This window comes from Suillus clintonianus, assembly GCF_016758775.1.
Source record: "Suillus clintonianus strain FC179 chromosome Unknown DEU56scaffold_57, whole genome shotgun sequence".
NCBI lineage: Eukaryota > Fungi > Basidiomycota > Agaricomycetes > Boletales > Suillaceae > Suillus > Suillus clintonianus.
This window is the reverse complement of record NW_024539281.1, coordinates 219,007-244,281: the sequence shown is the minus strand read 5'-3', so window position 1 is coordinate 244,281 and position 25,275 is coordinate 219,007. Positions and strand designations below refer to the sequence as shown.

The 25,275-nt window shown below is 51.1% G+C and overlaps 5 protein-coding genes across 5 annotated transcripts; 1 reads left to right on the top strand and 4 right to left on the bottom strand.

Annotated features, from left to right (window-relative positions):
• Positions 1-61: 61 nt before the first annotated feature.
• DEU56DRAFT_757757 (uncharacterized protein) lies at positions 62-673 on the top strand (the record flags this gene model as incomplete). Its single annotated transcript, XM_041350165.1, has 1 exon — positions 62-673. The coding sequence occupies one exon, from the start codon at positions 62-64 to the stop codon at positions 671-673; it is 612 nt and encodes a 203-aa protein (XP_041206467.1).
• Positions 674-10,205: 9,532 nt separating this feature from the next.
• On the bottom strand, positions 10,206-10,964 carry DEU56DRAFT_914678 (uncharacterized protein; the record flags this gene model as incomplete). The annotated part of the gene is made up of 2 exons (XM_041357653.1): positions 10,206-10,400; positions 10,473-10,964. The coding sequence occupies 2 exons, from the start codon at positions 10,962-10,964 to the stop codon at positions 10,206-10,208; spliced, it is 687 nt and encodes a 228-aa protein (XP_041206466.1).
• A 75-nt stretch (positions 10,965-11,039) lies between these two features.
• DEU56DRAFT_914677 (uncharacterized protein) lies at positions 11,040-11,519 on the bottom strand (the record flags this gene model as incomplete). Its single annotated transcript, XM_041357652.1, has 1 exon — positions 11,040-11,519. One exon carries the CDS (start codon positions 11,517-11,519, stop codon positions 11,040-11,042), a length of 480 nt encoding a protein of 159 aa, XP_041206465.1.
• Positions 11,520-12,667: 1,148 nt separating this feature from the next.
• Positions 12,668-16,749, bottom strand: DEU56DRAFT_914676 (uncharacterized protein; the record flags this gene model as incomplete). Its single annotated transcript, XM_041357651.1, has 7 exons — positions 12,668-13,603; positions 13,692-14,271; positions 14,329-15,168; positions 15,232-15,513; positions 15,843-16,406; positions 16,439-16,657; positions 16,727-16,749. The coding sequence occupies 7 exons, from the start codon at positions 16,747-16,749 to the stop codon at positions 12,668-12,670; spliced, it is 3,444 nt and encodes a 1,147-aa protein (XP_041206464.1).
• A 1,595-nt stretch (positions 16,750-18,344) lies between these two features.
• Positions 18,345-22,952, bottom strand: DEU56DRAFT_914675 (uncharacterized protein; the record flags this gene model as incomplete). The annotated part of the gene is made up of 12 exons (XM_041357650.1): positions 18,345-18,451; positions 18,507-18,560; positions 18,623-18,691; positions 18,758-19,157; positions 19,189-19,338; positions 19,408-19,542; positions 19,969-20,706; positions 20,766-20,912; positions 20,975-21,511; positions 21,568-21,911; positions 22,241-22,838; positions 22,911-22,952. 12 exons carry the CDS (start codon positions 22,950-22,952, stop codon positions 18,345-18,347), a joined length of 3,321 nt encoding a protein of 1,106 aa, XP_041206463.1.
• Positions 22,953-25,275: the final 2,323 nt, after the last annotated feature.

The following is a 25,275-nucleotide window of genomic DNA, read 5'->3' as shown; positions in this document are numbered from 1 at the left end:
ATGAAGTGTGGACAATCACCAGCATCGATGACACTCTCGCTGCAGTAGCCCTCTTGAAGGCATGGCTAATGCCGGGCTGAATGATAGTACGGGCGTCACTCCTGGTCGCATGGGTCCGAAGTCGAGGCCATTCCTTGACAGGTGCACTCTGTTCTTTCCCGACCCTGATGCCGCCCATAAGGACAATACTCAGTGGTCTGGGCTTTGGGAGGGCGATGGATACATTGCAGAATTTCACAGGACGATGAAGGCGATGGATGAGGATCAGCAACAGTTGCTGAAACAGGGATTACGTGAGGTATTTTCGGAACTTCACTGCCTTCCTGCTAGCGGAGCAAGAGTGTGGACGCAAAAGAACGAAGCAATCGTGTTCACGACCAATCCCATATTCTACAAGATCGACTGTATTGGAAAGGGAGGCGAGAGCCAGAAGAGGGCCCCAAAAGCGCGACGAACGATGAAGCTGATCAAGGGTAAACGCATATTTGCAGCTGACCTCATGGACTCTCAACCCTTCGACACTGATGGCAATCTGCGGAGAAAGACAGAGAGACAGAAGCGGCGGGAACTTCAGAAGCAAATGACCATGGCCAAGAAAAACAAGAGAGTCCCCCCTCCCCCACGTCCACGGAGACCATTTCCCATCACCCAACTAGAAAATATTGTGGAATGAGCGATGGATGTAGATGTACTGTATTAATAAATTTTGTGAATAGCACCTTGGCACCACCATTGCATGCACTAGGGAACGCAAAACCGCCATCCAAGTGCTCGTATACCAGATGAACCTCAATGGCAGCTAATGCCTTCATTCTTTGGCGTGATGTATAATGTAATGTGGGCAACCGGCTTTAATTTATCATCAGACATCAGGCATCCATGCACATTTGGGAGAAACATTACAAAGGACTATGAGGTGCAAAAGATGTGATGTTGGCCATGGTGCAAGACCCGGTCGCATGCTGCGAGGTTTCTTTAGGCAAATGCAGCATCCATATACTATTCCAGTCAAATTATAATGACCTTATGAAGGGGGACATATACAAAGACAAAGCCAGCCAAGAAACAAAAGTCAGTCAAATCTAAGACTTCCAACCCTTCGCGGTCCGGTGCTTCTTCCCCAAGGCTTAGCCAAATGTTAATGATAGAAAGTGAGGCATGGGACGAATTGATACACACCTAACCTGGTGAGTACGACCCTTTTTCAAGCGTTCATCTACCATCCCTTCACCCAAACGACTCGGAAGAATGTTGTCATCCTCCTTCTCTGGCATTGACTGCATAATTGTCCCTCTTGATAACCTCATCACAATTTCTGTGCACCTTCGCATATCTTCGGCTTCTAGCTAGTCCCTGATCCCTCTCATACTTGGAGAGATTTGCAGTATGACCCTTTTTCAAGCATTCATCTATCATCCCTTCACCCAAACCACTCGGAAACATGTCGTCATTCCTTTTCTGGCTTTGACTTCATAATCGCTCCTTCGCATATCTTCGGCTTCTAGCTAGTTTCTGATCCCTCTCATACTTGGAGAGATTTGCCTCAGTAGCATCCCTCAAGGGACGATTCTACTAGCACGCCTCTCGAGGTCTATATCCTTGTGACTCCCCAGAGTTTGCATTCCTATTTCCTTACATAAAGTGAGTCGAGGGACAAATTGATACACACCTAACCTGGTGAGTACGACCCTTTTTCAAGTGTTCATCTACCATCCCTTCACCCAAGCCCCATTATGATTTGACTGATTTAGTCTGCATGAGGATTGACCATTGACTCGTCATCTGAAATGTAGCTATAGTGTTAGAAGAAGCTCCGGACACCGCTTTACAAACTAACCAGTGAATTCAATGTCCTTGAACATTAACTTTCTTCCCATGGTTCCGTCAGAGATACAATCATGTTCCATTGTACTCATCCATTGCCCAAGGGCGACTTATTCATATGACAGTCAGCCACATGTCGGCCCTCAATAAAAGTTGATATTCATACCTTTCCTTTACACACAGAAAGGTTGTCCGAGTCTTAGATTTGACTGGTTTTGCTTCTTGGCCGGCCTTGGTTTCATAAATTTCTGATCTCAGAAAGCCTGTGAGCAAATGGTGTAGTAAACCTATAATGACCTTATGAAGAGGGACACCTGCGGAGTGAAGGCCAGCTAGGAAGTCAAAGAAAGTTGATCCTGGTTTCCCCCCTTCATGGGGGATTCATCTCTGATAGAGGTGACCAGGATTTTCGCTTCAGATTCACTAGCTCGCCTATCAAGGTCTATATCCTTGTGGCTCTCCAGAGTTCACATTCCTATTTCCTCACCAAAACTGATGTCTTTCATATGTTGGTGAGTACGACCCTTTTTCAAGCGTTCATCTACCATCCCTTCACCCAAGCTTCATTATGATTTGACTGATTTAGTCTGCATGAGGATTGACCATTGACTCGTCATCTGAAATGTAGCTATAGTGTTAGAAGAAGCTCCAGGACACTGCTTTGGTACACTTATCTTGCCATCGCACACAGAAAGGTTGTCCGAGTCTTAGATTTGACTGACTTTGGCTTCTTGGCTGGCTTTGCCTTTGTAAGTGTCCCTTGCCATAATGTAATTACAATGTCATTGATGTTGTTGCAATGATGCAAGCAAGGTCAAGAAAAAGTCGCTTGGGTTGAGGGTTGTATCAGGCGGGGTCGGGAGTTGGCATGAGTGGGGACACATAGAAAATACCATGACCTACCCAATGAAGTATATTTGAAAATGAAGATAGTTGCAGGATAGTCCAAATCCCAGTAATGACTGTACATTGTCTGTTCTTCTTGGTCCGGTGCTTCTTCCCCAAGGCTTAGCAAAATCTTAATGATAGAAAGTGAGGCATGGGACGAATTGATACACACCTAATCTGGTGAGTACGACCCTTTTTCAAGCGTTCATCTACCATCCCTTCACCCAAACGACTCGGAAGAATGTTGTGATCCTCCTTTTCTGGCTTTGACTTCTTGAGCCTCCTTCTTCATGACCCCATCACAATTTTTGCACGTCTTCGCATATCTTCGGTGTCTAGCTAGTCCCTGATCCTCCTCATACTTGAAGAGATTTGCCTCAGTAGCATCCCTCAAGGATGATACTACTAGCACGCCTCTCGAGGCATATATCCTTGTGACCCCCCAGAGTTCACATTCCTATTTCCTCGCCCCAAGTTCGCTCTGAGGGCTATTTGGGTGGCAAGGTCCAGGTTTTGCCAGCCAAGAAGCGAAAGTCAGTCAAATCTAAGGGCTTTTCCCATTCATGGGCTCTGATAGAGGTGGCCAAGATTTTCGCTCTGAGGGGTATTTGGGTAGCAAGATCTTGGTCCCTCCTTTCATGGGGGAAACAGCTCTGATAGAGGTGGCCAGGAATTTTGCTTTTTTCACCTTTTCACTTTCTTGTTGGCTCTTGGGGCAATTTGGGTAGCAAGGTCCTGGTTTTCCCCCTTCATGTGGGATTCATCTCTGATAGAGGTGACCATGATTTTCGCTCTGAGGGCTATTTGGGTGGCCATGTCCAGGTTTTGCCAGCCAAGAAGTGAAAGTCGGTCAAATCTAAGGGTTTTTCCCCTTCATGGGCACTGATTGTAGCTAGAGTGTTAGAAGAAGCTCCGGACACCGCTTTACAAACTAACCAGTGAATTCAATTTCCTTGAACATTAACTTTCTTCCTGCGGTTCCATCAGAGATGCAGTCAAATTCCACTGTATCATCCATTGCCCAAGAACAACTTATTCATATGACAGTCGGCCACATGTTGGCCCACATGGTTTTGCCAGCTAAGAAGTGAAAGTTGGTCAAATCTAAGGGCTCCTTCCCTTCATGCAGGATTCACCTTTGATAGAGGTGGCCAACACTTTATATTTTCGCTTCTTTTAACTTTTCACTTTCTTGTTGGCTCTGGGGACAATTTGAGTGGCGAGGCTCTGGTTTTCCTCCTTCATGCGGGATTCATCTCTGATAGAGGTGACCAGGATTTTCGCTCTGAGGGCTATTTGAGTGGCAAGGTCCAGGTTTTGCCAGCCAAGAAGTGAAAGTCAGTCAAATCTGAGGACTCCTCCCCTTCATGGGGGATTCATCTCTGATAGAGGTGGCCAACTTCTACTTATATTTTCGCTTTCATGGAGTTATGAAGAGAGACATTTATGAAGCCAAAGCCAGCCAAGAAGCGAACATCGGTCAAATCTAAGGACTCTGCCAGATTTCGCTCTAAAATCAAGTTCAAAAGTTGGCTGCCCCTGTCATGCAAGTCAATACCAGACAAGAAGCAAAAGTCAGTCAAATATCAGGACTTGGACAAGTCTTGTTTGTGTGAAATCCACCAAAGCCAAGAAGATTGTAAAAAAGCGAAAATATACATGTACAAGATGGCCACCTCTATCATAGGTGAACAGCTTGGTCCCTGCTGTGCATTTCTGCATAACACCTCTGCAATTCACAATTTTGGTGTTTCATAAGGCAGATACAGGCAGGATCTAACACTCTGAACCTTGGAAACAAATCAGCAAGATTTATTTGCTGGTGCATCACAGTGGCATTGAGTGGTGAGCAGGCCCCCTCTGAGAGGACCGCATTCTTGCTTATGTAAGCAGCAGCAGCACCACACTCTCCTAAGATCGATTTTTACAGCCTTCATATGACTTGGGGAGGATAAGGTAGGACTTGATTTTGAGGTTATTGAGCAATACAAAGACCATGGTCATGCCAGATTTGCACGAAGAAATCAATTCTCAAAGTTGACCACCCAGGTCATGCTGGCCCCCCACACATCGATTTTAACAGCCTTGATATGACCTGCTTGACTTCAGGCATGACTCATTTTAGAGGTTATTGGACCATACAAACATGTTGGTCATGCCAGATTTCCCTCTTAAAATCATATTCCAAATTTGACTACAACCCCTGTCATGCCCCTCCCCCCCCACCCAAAGATCGATTTTTTCAGCCTTCATATGGCTTGCTTGGCTTTAGCTAGGACTTGTTCTTGAGGTTATTTGACCATCTGAAGACGTTGGTCGAGCCATAATTGCACAATAAAATCAAATTCCAAAGTTGACCCCCTAGGCCATGCTGGCCCCCCCCACACATCGATTTTTACAGCCTTCATGTGACTTGCCTGGTATCATGTAGGACTTGATTTCGAGGTTATTGAACACTACGAAAAGGATTGTCGAGCCAGAATTGCACGAAGAAATCAAATGCTGAAGTTGACCCCCTAGGCCATGCTGGCCCCCCCACACATCGATTTTTACAGCCTTCATGTGACTTGCCTGGCATCATGTAGGACTTGATTCCGAGGTTATTGAGCACTCCGAAAAGGATGGTCGAGCCAGAATTGCACGAAGAAATCAAATGCTGGAGTTGACCCCCTAGGGCATGCAGGCCTCCCCCACATATCGATTTTTACAGCCTTCATATGACTCGCAAGGGTTGATGTAGGACTTGTTTCCGAGGTTATTGAACACTCTGAAAAGGATGGTCGAGCCAGATTTGCATGAGAAAATCAAATTCCGAAGTTGACCACCAAGGCCATGCTCCCCCACCCAAAGATCGATTTTTTCAGCCTCCATATGGCTTGCTTTTCTTTAGGTAGGACTCGTTCTAGAGGTTATTGGACCATACAAACACGTTGGTAGAGCCAGATTTCCCTCTAAAAATCATGTTCCAAAGTTGGCTGCCCCTGTCATCCTCCCCCACCCAAAGATCGATTTTTTCAGCCTTCATATGGCTTGCTTGGCTTTAGCTAGGACTCGTTCTTGAGGTTATTTGACCATCTGAAGACGTTGGTCGAGCCGGATTTTGCTCTAAAAATCATCTTCCAAAGTTGGCCACCAAGGCCATGCTCCCCCACCCAAAGATCGATTTTTCTAGACTTCATATGACTAGCCTGTCCTTCAGAAGCATTTTTCCTGGGGGTTATTGAGCCCTCTGAACACGATGGTCATGCCAGAATTGCCTGGAAAAATCGTGTTCTTGAGATATACAGGGTCCTCCCCCTCCTCCTGACCTCCTATATGTCACTATCCCGGTATTCCGCATCAATACCGATACTGAAAACATCTCTCCTAGGGTATTTGAGGCCTCTGAATCGATTGGGAATGGTCCCAGACCTTCCGGAGGTCGACATTCATGTGATATGGGAGGTAGGCTCAAATATCAGTATTTTGGACATATCTCCACAACCGAACCGCCGATTTTCTTAATTGTTGGCTCATATCCATCCCAGAAGTACCCTCCATGATATGTACCAGCCCACCAAAAGATATTTTTTTACAAGTTTGAAACCTATTTCTGTTTTGACCCTATAAATATGCTATACCTCTCCTTGAGGCTACGCGCTTTTTCCACGTCCGACATCATAGCTTGGACGGATGCCAGTTCGTCTGGCGTGAGGTGGGGGTTTTCTACGTTAAACATTTGTGGACCGAGGCCGTATATGTCCATGATGGTGTCTGGATCATCAAAGACGAATTTCCTGCCTGCGAGCAGGGCACAGATGACGGCGGTCTGTATTTTTTTGCTCATGGTATCTGCCGTCGAGCGGATGTCGGGTTGGTTGGTTGGTTGGGTCGTCTGTGAGCGCTGATGAGCTCTGGATTGCCTTCTAATATTTTCAGCCAACCAACCAACCAACCAACCGGTCTATGCCGTGAATCAGAATTCACGGCCCGATGCTGTGGATGCACGAGGACGATCGTAAACCGAAGAACACGTCAACTGACCCGCTAGATCACCTCAGCCTCATGCAGCGAGGCAGCAGACGCCCTGAATCGATAGTTGTGCTTGCCTAACGGGGACTTTGGACATCCGGCCCCACTCTGAGTGAGCCCTGCGCCCAAGCGGTCCCCCTTAGGAGCCGCACCTCACCACATCATCCGGCATTGTATCCGACCGTGAACACGATACATTTGAGTTTACCCTGCACCCTAGCGGGCGGCCTGAGGAGCGCCATGCGTTGTGTCCAGCCCTGCGGTCCCCAAAGGGAGCCTCATGAAACTTTCGCAAGGCCAATCTCCATCGACAGCCGAGCCATCATTTTACATACACGCGCCACCAATTAATTGTTGGAACCACTGCACCGTGCATTCCTGTCCCCATTGGGAGCCGTGCATGACTATTACATAAATGCACCCTGAACCCTGGCGGTCCCCATTGGGAGCCGGCTACCGCATTCAGCAAGTACGTGCACCCAGCACCCTAAGCCCTGCTGGTTCCATCTAGTATGTGGGCTGCTTAATCAGTACTGTTGACGGATGCGGTCCCCCAACGGGAGCCGTGTTAAGCACCGGCCTGTACGACGGCTTCCATCTGCGACCGTGTCTATCAAGCACACCGGTCGAGCACCCATATGCGAGGCGGCTTACAATGGGGGACACCCGTGTCAAGCAAACTTGTCGCATTGCCCAATATAACACGGCCCCCATTGGGGACCGTCTGTGTGATGCACTCGGTCCCCAATGCGAGCCGTCTCAAACGCAGGTGCATGTATATTTTATTGTATGCTCATGATAGAGATGGCTCCCAATGCTTTGAAAGTGAAATGCGGTGCCAAATGGGAGCCGTTGCACACACCCGTATTATGCTGAATATGGGAACCGTATCAAGGGTGGGGCTTGACCAATTTGCTTGATAGGCGCGGTGCCCAATGGGAGCCGCCTCACAGACACCCGCGTTTGAGACGGCTCGCATTGGGGACCGAGTGCATCACACCCATCCGTGAAGCACTGACCTGGGAGGCGGCTCCTAAGGGGGACCGTCTCCATCAAGAGCATAAAATACACATACACCTATGCGTGAACAACACCACTTTGCCCAAGCACTGACCTTCTTAACAGCTCCGTTTGGTGAGCACATCTGGCATGAACACTCATCAAACACACAATGAATGAGACGACGGCTTCTTATGGGGACCGCCACTATCATGAGCAACCTACATACATCCACGTGTCCGTAACACGGCTCCCATGGGGGACTGCATCTGTCCAGAGACCTGCTTACAATTTGTAGAGTACCTTTGTAGAGTCTGTGTCTCTCACCCACATTCGAAATGGCTCCCGTTGGGCACCACATGTGCGGGGCATACTCGTTGAATATCCGCATATGAAGCGGCTCCCAATGGGCACCGTGCCCAACGCACTGGTCAGAGACGCCCACCAGTAAAATGACCTGCGGCTCACATTTGGGACCACCGGTATTATAAGCATAGGGAACATAAAACTGTCGGTCGGTCGGCTCCCAATGGGGACCGCTGCTGTTATGAATGATGGTTGGTTGGTTGAGCGCTAAGCAACATCCTGCACAACGGCTCCCACTGGGGACCGCATCTGTCAGCATTGCTCGTGAAGCACCCCACACATATGTGACATCTCCCATAGGGGACCGTCCGTGACATGGCTCCCAATGGCTACCGTCCGATTCACAAGCAAATGAATTGGGACCCATTGGGGAGCGCGGCTGTTAACCTGAGAGGTGGCTCCCTTTGGGGACTGCTTGTGGTGTGGATGAGCTACCCACCCATCCGTTGTGCGGCTCCCATGGGGCACCGTCTCCATCTCCATCCCCAGCATAACCACTCACCGGTCAGTAAGACGGCTCCCAATGGGGACCGCGAGTATGATGACCACATAACATATACCTTGACCCTTGTGAAAGACGGCTCCTTATGGCGACCGTGTCCACCATGAGCCCTGTAGAGACAGGTAGTTGAGGGTCCCCAACGGCGGCCGTCTCGCATATGTTGGTGCTGTTGAATAGAGTGCCGTCCTCTAAGCAGGTGCAAGTGTATGTCCTATGCTCATTATAGAGGCGGTCCCCAATGGGGGCTGCGTCTAACGGACCGGTACTTATCCTACATTTGTTAAGTGGCTCCCATTGGGACGAACTCCATCCCAAGTATAACATGTATGTATTCGTCATTGATATTCACGCTTTTGGCAGGACGGCTCCCGTTGGGGACCGCCGACAAATCCAGAACGCTGGTCAACAACCTGTGTCGGTCGGCTCGGGACCCGTGTCTCTTAAAGACCACCTCGTCAAGCAACTTCCTGTGATGCGGCTCCCAACGGGGACCGTCTGTGTGGTCAGCGCGGTTAGTTGACTAGAGTTCTCCACTTGAAATCAAAGGTGTTCGTGACAGACGTGGTCCCCAATGGGAGCTGCTTCATGGTCATGTGCTTGCCAACCAACCAACCAACCAACCAACCAGATGCTTGCCTTTGGGAGTGATATCATGGACGGTCCCCAACGGGAGCCGTCTGACATGCAGCGCGCTTAAGTGAGAGTGTCCTGGGCAGATGCAGTCCCTTTGGGGAGCCATTGCCCAGGTGGGTGCACGGCGCTCAACAATATGCTAATCATTTATCAGGGCCGCGGACCCCAATGGGAGCCGCCTCATACGGCGGTGCTTTTGAAGTGTGTGTGATACATCCGGTCCCCATTGGGAGCCGTTGCACAAACAGGTATATGTGTCCCATTCTCATAATACCGGTGGTCCCCAATGGGAGCCACCTCACATGTGGGCGTCTCTTACCAGTGTGCTTCCTGGGCACGGTGCCCATTGGGAGCCGCCTCCGTATCCTCATGATGGGGACGGTCCCCGGGGAGAGCTGTTGCACATACCGGCAGGTGTGTGTTATGCATATACCCACCCCATGCTGGGGGCGCGGTCCCCGTTTTGAGCCGTCTCACATACAGCTGCATGTATATCTTATGTTCCCCATAGCGATGGTCCCTATTGGGACTTGCTTTACATGTACATAGCTGCAGGTGTATATTGTGGTGACGCAAGTGACGGACCCCAATGGGAGCCGTCTCACAGGTGGGTGCTTGACCAATGTGCCTGCCAGGTGGTCCCCATCGGGAGCCACCTCACCGTTGCATGTATGTGCGAACCTCAATCTCATGATAGGTGTGGTCCCCCAATAGGGTGCTTCAGAAGTGCGGTCCCCAATGGGAGCTGCCTCACAGGTGGGTGCTGCAGCCGTGCGGTCCCCATCAGGAGCCGCATGACAGGTGGGTGCTTCGGAGATGCGGTCCCCAATGGGAGCAGCCTCATACTTCAGAGATACGGTCCCCAATGGCGGTCTCCATTGGTGACCGCCTCACAGGTGGCTGCTTCAGAAGTGCGGTCCCCATTGGGAGCCGCCTCACATATGGGGGTGCAGTGGAGATGCGGTCCCCATTGGAAGCCACCTCACAAATCTATCTGTGCTTCAGAGATACGGTCCCCATTAGGAGCCGCATCACAACTCTGTGCTTCAGATGTGCGGTCCCCAATGGGAGCCACCTCATACAAGGGTGCTTCAGAGATCCGGTCCCCATTGGGAGCCACCTCATACGGCGGTGCCTTCAAGTGTGTGTGAAACATCCGGTCCCCAATGGGAGCCGCCTGACACGCAAGTGCATGTGCATTTCATTGTATGCTCATAATACAGACGGTCCCAAATGGGAGCCGTCTCACACACAAGTGTATGTTTATTTCATGTGCATGATAGAGACGGTCCCCAATGGGAGCCGCGTCACAAGTCTGTGCTGGGGAGATGCAGTCCCCATTGGGAGCCGCCTCATACAAGGGTGCTTGAGTGCGGTCCCCAATGGGAGCCGTCTCACAGGTGGGTGATTCAGAGATGCGGTCCCCAATGGGAGCCGTCTCATACAAGGGTGCTTGAGTGCGGTCCCCAATGGGAGCCGTCTCACATATGGGTGATTCAGAGATGCGGTCCCCAATGGGAGCCGTCTCATACAAGGGTGCTTGAGTGCGGTCCCCAATGGGAGCCGTCTCACATATGGGTGATTCAGAGATGCGGTCCCCAATGGGAGCCGTCTCATACAAGGGTGCTTGAGTGCGGTCCCCAATGGGAGCCGTCTCACATATGGGTGCTTCAGACATGCGGTCCCCAATGGGAGCCGTCTCATACAAGGGTGCTTGAGTGCGGTCCCCAATGGGAGCCATCTCACAGGTGGGTGATTAAGAGATGCGGTCCCCAATGGGAGCCATCTCACACAAGGGTGTATGTGCTTTGTATGCTCATGTACAGACGGTCCCCAATGGGAGCCGCCTCATATGGGGTGCTTCAGAGATATGGTCCCCATTGGGAGCCGCCTCACATATGGGTGCTTCAGACATGCGGTCCCCAATGGGAGCCACCTCACAACTCTGTGTATCAGAAGTGTGGTCCCCAATGGGAGCCGCCTCACACATGGGTGTTTCAGATGTGCGGTCCCCATTGGGAGCCGCCTCACACATGGGTGTTTCAGATGTGCGGTCCCCATTGGGAGCCGCCTCACATATGGGTGCTTCAGACATGCGGTCCCCAATGGGAGCCGCCTCACACATGGGTGTTTCAGATGTGCGGTCCCCAATTGGAACTGCCTCATAGGTGGGTGCTGCAGCAGTGCGGTCCCCATTGGGAGCCGCCGCATATACTGATGCTGTGGTGATGCGGTCCCCAATGGGAGCCGCTTTACACGTAGGTGCTTTACATATGCGGTCCCCAATGGGAGCCATCTCACAAGCCTGTGCTCTGGAGATGCGGTCCCCAATGGGAGCCGTATCATACCAGGGTGCTTAAGTGCGGTCCCCAATGGGAGCCGTTAAGATGGTCAGTGCTTGACATAGTGGTGTAAACAGATGCGGTCCCCATTGGGAGCCGCCTCACAACTCTGTGTTTCAGAGATGCATGTAAGTCCGAAGCTCATGATAGGCGCGGTCCCCAATGGGAGCCGCCTCATACAAGGGTGCTTCAGAGATCCAGTCCCCATTGGGAGTCGCATCACAACTCTGTGCTTCGGAAGTGCAGTCCCCATTGGGAGCCGCTTTACAGGTGGGTGCTGCAGCAGGGCAGGTCCCCATTGGGAGCCGCCTCTCATACAAGGGCGCTTCAGAGATGCGGTCCCCATTGGGAGCCGCATCACAACTCTGTGTATCAGAAGTGCGGTCCCCAATGGGAGCCATCTAATCCAAGGGGTCCTGTGGAGATGCGGTCCCCAATGGGAGCCGCATCACATATGGGTGCTTTGCAGACAGTGCGGTCCCCAATGGGAGCCGCCTCACAGGTGGGTGCTTTGGAGATGTGGTCCCCAATGGGAGATGCATCTCATATGGGTGCTGTGGGGAGATGCGGTCCCCAATGGGAGCCGCCTCACAGGTGGGTGCTGCAGCAGTGCGGTCCCCATTGGGAGCCACCTCATGTATTGGTGCTTGAGTGCGGTCCCCATTAGGAGCCGCATCTCATATGGGTGCTGTGGGGAGATGCGGTCCCCAATGGGAGCCGCCTCACAGGTGGGTGCAGTCCCCAATGGGAGCCGTCTCATACAAGGGTGCTTGAGTGCGGTCCCCAATGGGAGCCGTCTCACATATGGGTGCTTCAGACATGCGGTCCCCAATGGGAGCCGTCTCACACGCAAGTGCATGCATATTTTATTGTATGCTCACAACAGAGACGGTCCCCATTGGGAGCCGCTGCACTGTGCAGAGGGTGGCAGGCGTGCAGCGCCCACATACACCAACCAAATATAGGGTTCTAACCCTAGGGTGACCCAAAAAGGTAATGGCCGCCCAAGATGTAACCCTATGCTAGGGTTAGGGTCTAGCCCTTTGACCGGTCCACCTGGCAATCCTACGGTCCTCTATCAACCCTAACTAACTAACTAACTCTAATTCGCGAACGCCCACTCGTATATCTCGGTGAGCATGGGGTCGCCGCTGCACTCTATGTTGTCGAGGGTGAACTCGTCGGGCAGACAGTCTCGAGCGAAGAAATCGGGGAGAGACTGAAGGGTGATGGATTCGACCGCCCACGGGGCACGGGCGTCCGAAGCCTGGGCTTTCTTGGCCGCCTCAGCTGCCATATCGAGGGGGCGAGAGGCGTTGCGACCTGCGATGGAGGCAGCAGGGTCGAGGACGGAAGACTTGCCGAGATTGACCCATGAGCTGTGCACTGCCTTTCGCGAGGGACGACCCCTTCCTGCTGTATGCGATGCGTGCCAGGGGATGTGCTGAATCTGAAGAGTGTTGGCTGCGATGATGTAGGCACGTTGGATGCATTTCTCCGCTGCAGCGGGAGAGTTGGAAGGGGCGTATTTGAGCATGCGAGCATACGCGATGCGAAAGACGGCGGTGGAGGGAGCAGTGAAAATGAGAGGAGCGGCGACAGAGGTCGGGGATTCGACGCGAGTCATGGCGCATATGCGAACGGCGAAGTCATGGACGCTCAACTTCTCCTTCGAGGAATTGGGAAGGCCATCTGAAAAGTCGTCGGGGTCGACGACGATGCATCGAAGGAGATGCTCGTAAGCCTTTTCCTTGTAGCCGAGGGGATGATCGCACGCCAACCACCTCTGCAAAGACTTCAAACGGTCTTTGTCTCTGTTGGGACCGACGTCGTCGACGTCCATGTCCATGTCCTTGGCGCCGCTGGCGCATTCTTTCTTGATGGCTGTGGCGACCAGGGTCTTGACGTCGGCGATGTAAGAGCGCAAGGCGACCAAAGCTATGACGATGCAGTGGCGCTCCTGGGTGGTGTACCGGAGGAAGACGTTGGGAGATAGTTTGTTGATGGACAGTTCTATATGAAAGCCGGCTTTGTACGCCTGAAAGGGGACGGTAAGAGTGAGAGATGAGGGAGGACGAGGAAATGAGAGAACTCGCCTCGAAATGATCATTTCCGTAAGTCAAGACTTGAGAATGCTTGGATGCGATGGCGGGGACGTTGAGATTGTCGGAAGTGGGCCAATCGGCGGAGCTGATGGCGATGGGATTCGTGATGGAAGTGGTCATACGCACGGAAGGGGAAAAGGTCGGGAGGCCCTGCTCGAAGAGGCTCTGAACCAACCACAAGGGCCTCATGAGCTTGGAGGCGATGACTCTGGCGTTGCCGGTGTGGGCGTAAGCGAGGGCGCGTTCGAGAACGGAGCATAGCTCGACGACCTCATGTCTGGGCTTATTACCAGCTTCCAAAATGGGAAGCTGGTGAGCCCACAAGCGTTCGAGCAATGAAGTGATGCCGAAGGTGGTCCACTGATATACTTGAGGGAAAGCCTGGGATGCGGCGAGGGAGACGAGGATGCAAAAACGGCGAGAAGGAGCACGACGAGGAATCAAAAGAATTATAGATGAGATGAGAAATGAGAAATGAGAGGAAGGAAAGACGATACTCACATGGGAAGCGAAGACGCACAGATGGGGGCGAAGGACTTGGAAGAGGTGGGGATGAGACCAGGCGCGCGCGAGGGGAACGATTATGTCTTTATATATGGACCTAGGGAGAATGAACTATGAGGGAGAGAAATGAAATTGAAAGAGGGAGGGAGCTCACATTCCGTTGCGTTTTTCGGGCTTGATTGAGTCGCACTGTATGATGTAAATGTTTTCGAGGCGCAAGGCACGAGGGACGTCGTCGAGAGCGATCTTGTTGTCGTATTTTTGATGGGGAAGAGCCATCTTGCATTCACGGACTCTGGTGTTGTGAGTGACCTTTGTTGCGGCGTTGCCGTATGCGCCTGCGAGAGCAGAAGTGATGCGGCCTTGTTGCACGTCGTGAAGAGCGGCGGAAGGACGGATGCGATGGGACAGCTCGTTATAGAACTGGCATGCGCTTGGAATGACGACTGGGGGAACGCCCTGGGTGCCATCGAGAGACTCGCCGAAGACGTCGTACTCGTCTGGCAAAGGTTGGTCGTCGTCCAAGTCGACTACACGAGGTCTACGGGATGTGGCACGACGGATGTCTGAGATGAAAGGGGCGAAGTGGGGAAGGACAGCGTCGCATTGGATGTGACCCATGGTGCGAAGGAAAGCCTGGGGGTAGACGGAGACGGAAGGGGTGGAGGTGTGTTCTCCTGCGTAAGCGTCTTCGTCGGTGGCAGCGTCAGGATGGTCTGGAATGTAAGAGGAGAACAACTCGGAGATTGTCTCCAAGTTGACGAGGAGACCGCAAGGTCTGGTGTTGCGACGACTCTTACCATGGAGGCGAGGGATGCGACGTCCATTCTCCTCGTAGACGTTATTTTCGCGGGTGGTGTGTGGATCGCGATGAGGGAGAAGGTCGAGGTCTACCTCTTCGCGGACGTCTGGGTCTGGGGAGTCGTAGACGACGCCATGCTGGAGGATGATGTCTTCATTTGGGACCTCTTCCCAGCGTTTGACCCTCAAGCATCTGATCGATGAATGAATAAATCAATAAATGAAATGAAATGAAAGATGAGCGAAGAGGACGTACGAGACGTCTGTGGCGATAGCGACGGAGATGTACCTTATGTTGGAATACGATCTCTCGGCGTGCCAATTCTTTGCTTCGAGGACTTGTGCTTGGTCTGTTGCGGTTGCAATCGGCTGGTTCTGGCCGTAACGGCAGGTGATGGCTACTGGGGTGCGACTGAGAAGCCAGCCATCCTTTTTCCAAGAGCGGGGTGCATCTGCGACCCACTGTTCCCAGTCTGATGCGATTATGTTGTTGAGCTCCTGCAAATCTGTGAGACGCAAGTCCCAAGTTGCCTGCGAGCTAGATAAAATAGATAAAATAAATATTGATCAGCTGCGTTCCATAAGTGCTTGACTGAAATGAAATGAGAGGATGACCCGCCGTCGCTACACCCTCACAGAGCGGACCAAATAAGGAAATGGACGAGATGTGCATATAAAAGATGAAGTTGCACGTATGTATCATCATGTATGAATGTCTGAGATGGCAGGGAGACCCGCCGTGGCTATAGGCCACTAGTGCGGACCAAATGGGATGTACGACATGATATATTACCATATAAAATGGACAAGAGAACCGCCGTGGCAATAGGCTACTAGTGCGGACCAAATAGGATGCGGAAGACTCACTATATGTTGGAGACATCCTTGATTCTCCAGGCGCTTAGGTCGTCATCGGTGCCGTAATGGTGCATGACGTAGATGGGGAGATTGGGGATTCTGGACAATGCGTAAGCCATGAACATGACGGCCATGCGGAAGTGAGAGGAGGAGAGTCTGGTGTCGCCGTGTTGTCTTTCGCTGAGGAGGGGGACGTTGTTCGCGATGTCGAGGTCATCGAGGTTTTCTTGCGGGCAAAAAGCCAACCAGAATTGGCATGCAGGGCCGGTGCCGATGGCCATCATGCACCCGGTAGGATCGAAGCCCAACTTGCCGAACTTGGGGCAAAAGAGACGGGAGGGGAGACAGAGGTTGAGGGCGATGGAAAAGGTGTGGTCGACGAGCTTGTTCGGAAGCAAGGCGTGCAAACCAATGGATCCCCCTACGATGAGGCAAAAGTCGAGGAAATGATTGGAGGCGTCCCACAAGAGCATCTGGTCTTCGTTGTCGTAGCACAAGTCGTTGTCGAAGCGAAGAAGGGAGCGACGATGCAATAAATTTATTGCGGCGGCTTTGTCTCCCTTTTTGAAGGTCCTGGCGAGGGCGGAGAGATTGATGGGCTGTACCTTTGTCTGCTCCCAGGTACGACCGGTGGAACGTGCGACCATCCTGGGTCATGAAGAGAGACTCGAAAGATCTGGCTCTGAGGCAAGGCATCTTCTGCCTCGACCGAGGCAGGAACATCGGCAAGATCGAAAGGACGAGGCTCGTCTTGATCGCCATCTCGAGCAGCAGCGGCACCTTGAAAGGTGAAGGTGGCGAGATCGTCGTCATCGCTGTCGAAGCTGGAACAAGAGGTGGGCGAGCAAGGGTCGTCAGTAGTCAGTAGAATAAATACACGCGTGGAGACTCACAGACGGTCTTCCGGGTCAGACATTGTATGGATGGAATGAAAAGTGCGAGTTTGCAAATGGAGGAAAGCTGGAGAGAGATTGGAAAGACTCGGAGAAGGCTAGAGGAAAGAGGCGAGAAAGACGCACCAGGACGCAAAGAGTAGAGAAGAAAAAAAGAACGGGTCAGCTGGGATGTCCATTAGTTATATTGGAGGGGTGCCGACAATGGAAACTAGTTTAAATTTTGGTGCATGCAACGGACGATCGATCGATCAAGGTACCTGAAATGTTGGATATTGGAAATGAGAAACGAAAACGGAGCGAACAGACAAATGAATGAATGAATGAATGAATGAATGGACGTACAAAGGCAAGCAGCAAAGCGATGGCTATCGATGAAGGTTGAGGGCTGGTATATGAGGGAGGGAGGATGATGGGATGGGGATGGGCACAGGGGGACGAGTTTGTGCTTAGGGATGGAAGCGAGGGAGGATTAAATAAAAGAGGGCCGTAAAGACTTAGCATTTAGCGCCGAGGATGGTTATGGGTCAGAAGCTTGCTGCAAAGGGCTTAGCACGACAGGGGACCGGCACGAGAAAGACCGAAAAGAGTGGACTTGGCAGGGATATGATAATGGAACGTAGCACTTACAGGAGTCGGACGACGGATATGGATTGAGACCGACGATCAATGATGACGAGGGAATGGGCGATAGATCAGGAATGAAACACAGGGATGGAGAGAGAAGAGAGAGACTGACAGATGGGAGAAGACTGTATGAGTCGAGTGTTTGCGAAGCTCGATATCGTAGACGATACACGAACGCACATAGGTGAAAGAACGAGAGACAAACGACTTGAAACGAAAGACCAACGACTCAACATAAGTCATGCGCTAGGAAGGGAGACGTACTGAACGAGACAGACGAGTAAATAGTGGTGAAGACGGGATCTGGATCTGGATGCAGCGTTGATTCGAAGATATTAATTCGAAGCGAATGCAAAGAGGTCGAAAGAGGCAGAGATGCCGTAGCAAACTCGAAGGGCCTAGAGGAAAGAAAGAAAAATCAAAGGTAGAGCGAACGAATTCTGGTCTGAACTGCAAAGGGCACGCACCACGAGAGAATGCGTGCTAGTCACAGGATGTTAGCGAGGGATACAAGGAAAGCTACGAACGACACATGCGCAGGCAGGCGTGAACGCACCTAGTAAGAATACAAATGATCGAGGAGAACAACGCACAAATGCATGGACTGATCGTTCATGCTTGCAAATGAAAAGGCGGACGACGCTCAAACGCACGAGGACAATATTAATGAGACACAACACAGCACACGATTGACATTCATAGTTCGTAGTACAAATCAAGCCAAGCGACAACAGACGGATCAAAAACGAGACCAAGCGACGAGAGACAAGGATATACGGACGGATGGAGACGCAAACGACGGGGCATAAGGCATGAATGAAAGCAAACCAACGACCTGCGAGTACTGAGCACGAACGGACGCGTAAGGACACTTGAGAGACGAAGAAGAGGACAAAGTACGTGAACGAGAACAGCAAGTAAGAGCATAGACGAAAGCGATGGTAAGGGAGGGGAAAGAACAATGTACTTGAAGGCAGAAAGACACGCAAGATCAAACACCAGGAATGAAGGTGCCCTCTGAATCGTCCCTGTGAACGATCTTTGCCTTCTTCTTGTTCTTCCTGCCCCGACCAGTGGTGGAGGACGTGGAGGAATTGACTTGGCAAGTGGTTTGAGAACAATGAAATAGAAACGAAACGAGAGGTCGACGCACCAGTGGCAGCACGGTCACGTTTGGATGAAGAAGCGACTGGAGTGACGCGTTCTTCTATGGGGGTTAGGTTATGATGTGCAACGATGCAAACTGAGGGATCCACGAGCACGACTTACCGTCATCGGATGGAGGGGACGAGACAGGAGGGGACGAGAGGGGAGACGTTGGCTGGGTGGGCTCTAACGCTATGAAAAGAGACGGCAAGATGAGAAATGAGCCGCGGTGGCAGGTAGGCTGATTGGCGGACGTACCGTGACCTGGACGTTCGTCGACGTCCGATATGACGTCTTGATTCTCGGCGTCCTTCTGACCATCGTTCTTCAAGTTCTCAGCGTTAGGATCATACCAACTCACGTCAGTGGTAGAGAAGCCTTCGATGGGAGAAGAAGCACGTTGTGCAACATTTTCTGACCCGGCGTGTTCATCGACGTCCATGGCGGGAGGTGATGGCTGACGTTGTTTCTTTGCGACAGGGCGAGCTTTACGTTTTGCTGGCTGGGAAGCAGCAGCTGGTTGAGGCGTGGTCGCCGGGGAAACAGACATAGCTTCGCCAAGTGCAGACTTGGAGCGTGTTTTGGCAGAGGGTTGCGTCGTGGCAGGCGCAGGGACAGGCGTGTCCTGCTGCTCGCCTGCACGAGCCTTTCCTTTCTTCTGCTTTGTCTTCAGCAGCCGGTCGCTCTACCTCTGTCTCTGGGACAGGCGTGTCCTCTTCCTCCTCCTCTACAACACGAGCCTTACCTTTCTTGGTCTCTTCTTTCGGCGTCGGAGGACGTTCTTCCTCGGACTCCTGCTCACCTCCCTCCTTATCTGTCGTCGGCACCGCACCATATCCCTTAACGATATAAATGTATATAAGTATGTAGCGGTGGATGAATATAAATGAATTGAATGAATCACGTACCGTTGTCAGATCGTCGAAGTAACCATCAGAGAGGGGGATGTGTAGGTCGAAGTTGACCTGGTCCAAATCGACGAGCATATTTGGGTCCTTGTTCAACAGGCGAGTACGATTCCTCGCAGCATTTATCTCTAACCCCTGTAAAGAAACGTCAGAACGAGAATGATGGCACACGACACATACGAGTGAGAAATATAAGGTAAGTACATATAGGTCCGCACATGTCGTGTATAGCGACGGCGGACCATATGAGACACACAGGTCCGCACATGTCGTATATGGCGACGGCGGACGTGGTGACACATGCACATGTCCGCACATGTCAGATGTAGCGACGGCGGACGTGGTGACACAGACACATATAGGTCCGCATATGTCAGGTGTAGCGACGGCGGACCATGGTGACACACACAGGTCCGCATATGTCAAGTGTAGCGACGGCGGACTATAGTGACACAGACACGTATAGGTCCGCACATGTTGATTGTAGCGACGGCGGACCAAGTGTCAAGTCGTAGGTACGTCCGCGGATGTAGATACTAGCGACGGCGGACGTGTACTCACCGTGATCAATTCTTTCAGCGGGGTCACGACGTCAGCGGATAGGATGTTGTTGGGGGAGGAGGATAATGCGCAGGGCATGTTTGAGATATACGCGACCAGCTTCTGAATTGCCTCGCGGTCGTTATTCTCGAGGACGAGACGCTCCTGCAGCTGACGCTGCTCCCTTATGACGGTGTCTTTGATGCCCTGGAGGACGACGTCGGGCTCCTCCTGAGTCGGACTCAACACGATCGCATCCCACCACTTCCACTCTTGCTCAGTGACAAGCTGGCCAGTGTAGTCCATCGTCTGGATCTTCGTCACCCCTCTGGTAAGCGTGTCCTGGAGGAGCCAACGAAGGGCTCCGATGAATTTGTCTTGCACCATCTTGGGGCGATACTTGCTGATATGAAATCGTTCGACAGCGATGGCCTTCATGCAGGGATCAATATCCCTGGCGGCGTTCTTGAGCGTAGGGCTGAGCCAATCCCAGGAAGTCGTGTGGAGGGCCAATGTACCCGCAATGGTCGAAGGTTGCGAGGCCAAGTCCCGATTTTTGTTGGCCTTCATCCTCCTCTCCATAAGGATCTTCGTGAGCGCCTCGCTCGCGATAGTCTCTCCTGACGGCAATCTTTCATACGCCGACATCAACTCCTTCTTGTCCTTCGCTCGTGGAACGACGCGTTGCTTCATATTGATCATGTAGTTCGTAAGTCGGACCATCAAGGTACGTCGGTGTTCCCAGATGATGCCCGCGATCTATGACGCAACATAGTTAGCGTATTCGGTCGCGTTAACGCTCCCCCCTCGAAACTCACCTTGGCGCTGTATTCGTGTCCCTTCCCAAGGAAACGCGAGTCATTGGTGATGTTCTGCAACATCACCGTCGACCAGTCGTCCATGGTGTGGGTCTTTGGGTGGAGCATTCGATAATAGTCGAGGAGGCTCTCGAACCAACGGCAAACCTTCGTTCGAAATGTTAAGGTGAGTTCTGCGCGTCATTAGAACTAATTAATAATTTACTCACCTCCGCCAGTCCATCTTGAATGCGCACGAACGAGTCCCATGACTCGTTCATGACGAAACCACATAGGAGGGGCTCAGGGGCGTGCACTTGCCCTTGCTCTGGGGTCAGATAGAGGAGGACACGGGCGACCACACGATCGAGGTGAGCGAGGATCTCGTTTTCTTCGTAGTCCTCGTTCGACGTGAGTCCCCACCCGTCTTGCAGCGTTTTCACCACGCTCTGGCGATAGATGCTCAGAGGTGCGATATACACCGGGCTCATCTCCCCCATGTGCTCGCTGATCTTAGATAGCGCCGACGACGCATTCTTGTCCAGGCCATCCATCACGTTCGCCCACAGCGAAAGGTCTTGATCGTCCTTCGCCTTCGGGGTTCGCAGCAGCAAGGTGCGTAATTCCGCGACCTTGGCGATGGCGGCGGCATCGCGAGCGTCTGCTTTCTCCAACAGGTCCGTCACCTCCGCATAGCTCGGGAACATCGCCTTCGAGCTCAAGCGCCTCAAGGTCTCGATGCGGATCTTGATCCACTGGAGATACATCTGGTGATAACGGTGAGTCGACCCTCCTTCATCTATACTAAAGCGAATCCACTCACGCCCATACAAACGTTAATAGACTTCGCAAGCCAGTTCACCGTAAATTCACGGCGATGCCTGAAGTGCGGTCCGAGCTGCAACAAACGTGTCGCGAGGAACACGCACAAAGTCTCGTGCTCCAGCACCTTGTGCAGACGTGCGTTCTTCTCCTGCGACGTACGAATCGATAACAAATGCTCGACAGCGAGACGATCACGCTCGTTAACAGGTGACGAATCGTACAACACCTTGATCTGTTTGAATAGCGTGATCAGCACCTCCTCTTCAGTCTCCTTGTACTCGTGCAAGGAGCTGTTGCGGCTCAAATGGTTCGCGAGTTCGTTCCCTTTCGCCAGTAGTTTATCTAGTATGTGTATCGTTAGTATACGTCTTTGGATAAATAAATAATTCGAAGAACAATGGCATTAGGTCCGCGGATTGATGACTCTACATCGGCGGACCTGTGTACACTAATGTGCATATGGTCCGCGGATTGATCACCTTACATCGGCGGACGTATACACACGAAGGTGTGTATGGTCCGCGGATTGACATGTCGACATCGGCGGACGTGTTTGTGTGCTAAGGTGCACATCGTCCGCAGACTGGCCTATCCACATCCGCGGACGTGTCGACACAATGTCTCGCACACCCGTCGTTTATCGTATAAGTGAGTGTGCACACAATACTCACCTTCGTCATATATGGTGACGCCCCATTTCCCGATCCCGTACAGCAGGCCCTTCACCCGACACATCGCAGTGTGACAGTCGTTGTACGTCGCGATATGATCTGTGGTAAGATGTTTTAACGCGTTGATCTTCTCCCGCTTCGTCTCGAGTGCAGAGTACTCGTCGAGGAGCGACTGATTATAACGTTGTAGTGCGGCGAGTCGATGTTGCCCCGATGCGACGACGATCGCTTTGAGATCACGCATCTCCAGTTCCAGGACCTCCTCCGGATCGTCGAAATTCTTCACAAGTGATTTAGCATCCTTAAGACGCGATGTCTTCATGATCAGCGGGATCGCCGCAACATCCTTCATCGACACGATCCCGCTCGTCTCGAAACTCCCTACTAATTTATTCGTTTCAGACTCGTTCTGGGGCCGGTCGTTGTAGACCCCGAACTTGAGCCGCCCTGCGATCGCAAGCAGATCAACCCAGGCAACCCCCACCTTACACTTGGCCACCTGGCTGTCTAGCTTCTGCGTCTCTTTCGCGATGTCTGTCGTTGGAACGATCGCTTCGATCGGTCGGTTGTTCATATGCAACACAGACGCCCCATCAGCCTGATCAAATTCAATATTTTAAAACGCTATCAGTGAGTCTTTTCTTCGAATTCTTTAATGATCGGCACTTACCTTCGTATTCTCTCCTCCTCCTTTGCTTTTTTTCGGCGGCATCTTCTTCACAGACTTGTATACAAGGTAGGGCAAGGTGATGGTATGTTATCAGACGATCTATTGTAATTTATCAGTGTCCCCCTGCTTTCTGACTCCTCTTTCCCCTTCCGTGCCCTTCATTTCCTCGAGGCTTCTTCATGTCCGCGACCGTCACGTGCTGATACCACGTGACGGATCACGGAAATTCAGAAGCCTCGAGGAAATGAAGGGCACGGAAGGGGAAAGAGGAGTCAGAAAGCAGGGGGACACTGATAAATTACAATAGATCGTCTGATAACATACTATCACCTTGCCCACGGCACGTCCGCCGTTGTTCAAAGGTCAATCCGCGGACCTATACATACTTGTGTGTGTATCTATACACACTATGTTACTATGTTACTATATTGTCTATGTCAATTTCCATTTTGTGTGTGTATCTATACAATACTTTTGTGTGTGTACATAATACTATGTTCATATATTGTCTGTGTCGATTTCCATTATGGTCCGCTGTTCATGATAGGCCTATCTGCGGACCTCTATTGACATCTACGTAGATATCAATACAAAATTTTAATCATTAACTCTCATGTTGTCCATCATCACTGAGTGTTTCTTCGTACCTATGTGTAAATATTAGCCGTATATAGGGTTCATGTATCATTTATGTTGATAGTTTTATTGTCTATATGTTACTAAATTTCTATAGAACACACACACGTTTTTGGTTTTGGGCCTTGGGGGGTAACATAACCATACTTTTAACCGAACCCATTTACAATATCCCTATATAATAAGGCAGATACAGGCAGGATCTAACACTCTGAACCTTGGAAACAAATCAGCAAGATTTATTTGCTGGTGCATCACAGTGGCATTGAGCGGTGAGCAGGCCCCCTCTGAGAGGACCGCATTCTTGCTTATGTAAGCAGCAGCAGCACCACACTCTCCTAAGATCGATTTTTACAGCCTTCATATGACTTGGGGAGGATAAGGTAGGACTTGATTTTGAGGTTATTGAGCAATACAAAGACCATGGTCATGCCAGATTTGCACGAAGAAATCAATTCTCAAAGTTGACCACCCAGGTCATGCTGGCCCCCCACACATTGATTTTAACAGCCTTCATGTGACCTGCTTGACTTCAGGCATGACTCATTTTAGAGGTTATTGGACCATACAAACATGTTGGTCATGCCAGATTTCCCTCTTAAAATCATATTCCAAATTTGACTACAACCCCTGTCATGCCCCTCCCCCCCACCCAAAGATCGATTTTTTCAGCCTTCATACGGCTTGCTTGGCTGTAGCTAGGACTCTTTCTAGAGGTTATTGGAGCATCTGAACACATTTGTCGAGCCATAATTGCACAATAAAATCAAATTCCAAAGTTGACCCCCTAGGCCATGCTGGCCCCCCCCACACATCGATTTTTACAGCCTTCATGTGACTTGCCTGGCACCATGTAGGACTTGATTTCGAGGTTATTGAACACTACGAAAAGGATTGTCGAGCCAGAATTGCACAAAGAAATCAAATGCTGAAGTTGACCCCCTAGGCCATGCTGGCCCCCCCACACATCGATTTTTACAGCCTTCATGTGACTTGCCTGGCATCATGTAGGACTTGATTCCGAGGTTACTGAACACTCCGAAAAGGATGGTCGAGCCAGAATTGCACAAAGAAATCAAATGCTGGAGTTGACCCCCTAGGGCATGCAGGCCTCCCCCACATATCGATTTTTACAGCCTTCATATGACTCGCAAGGGTTGATGTAGGACTTGTTTCCGAGGTTATTGAACACTCTGAAAAGGATGGTCGAGCCAGATTTGCATGAGAAAATCAAATTCCGAAGTTGACCACCAAGGCCATGCTCCCCCACCCAAAGATCGATTTTTTCAGCCTCCATATGGCTTGCTTTTCTTTAGGTAGGACTCGTTCTAGAGGTTATTGGACCATACAAACACGTTGGTCGAGCCAGATTTCCCTCTAAAAATCATGTTCCAAAGTTGGCTGCCCCTGTCATCCTCCCCCCACCCAAAGATCGATTTTTTCAGCCTTCATATGGCTTGCTCGGCTTTAGCTAGGACTCACTCTTGAGGTTATTTGACCATCTGAAGACGTTGGTCGAGCCGGATTTCCCTCTAAAAATCATCTTCCAAAGTTGGCCACCAAGGCCATGCTCCCCCACCCAAAGATCGATTTTTCTAGACTTCATATGACTAGCCTGTCCTTCAGAAGCATTTTTCCTGGGGGTTATTGAGCCCTCTGAACATGATGGTCATGCCAGAATGGCCTGGAAAAATCGTGTTCCTGAGATATACAAGGTCCTTCCCCTCCT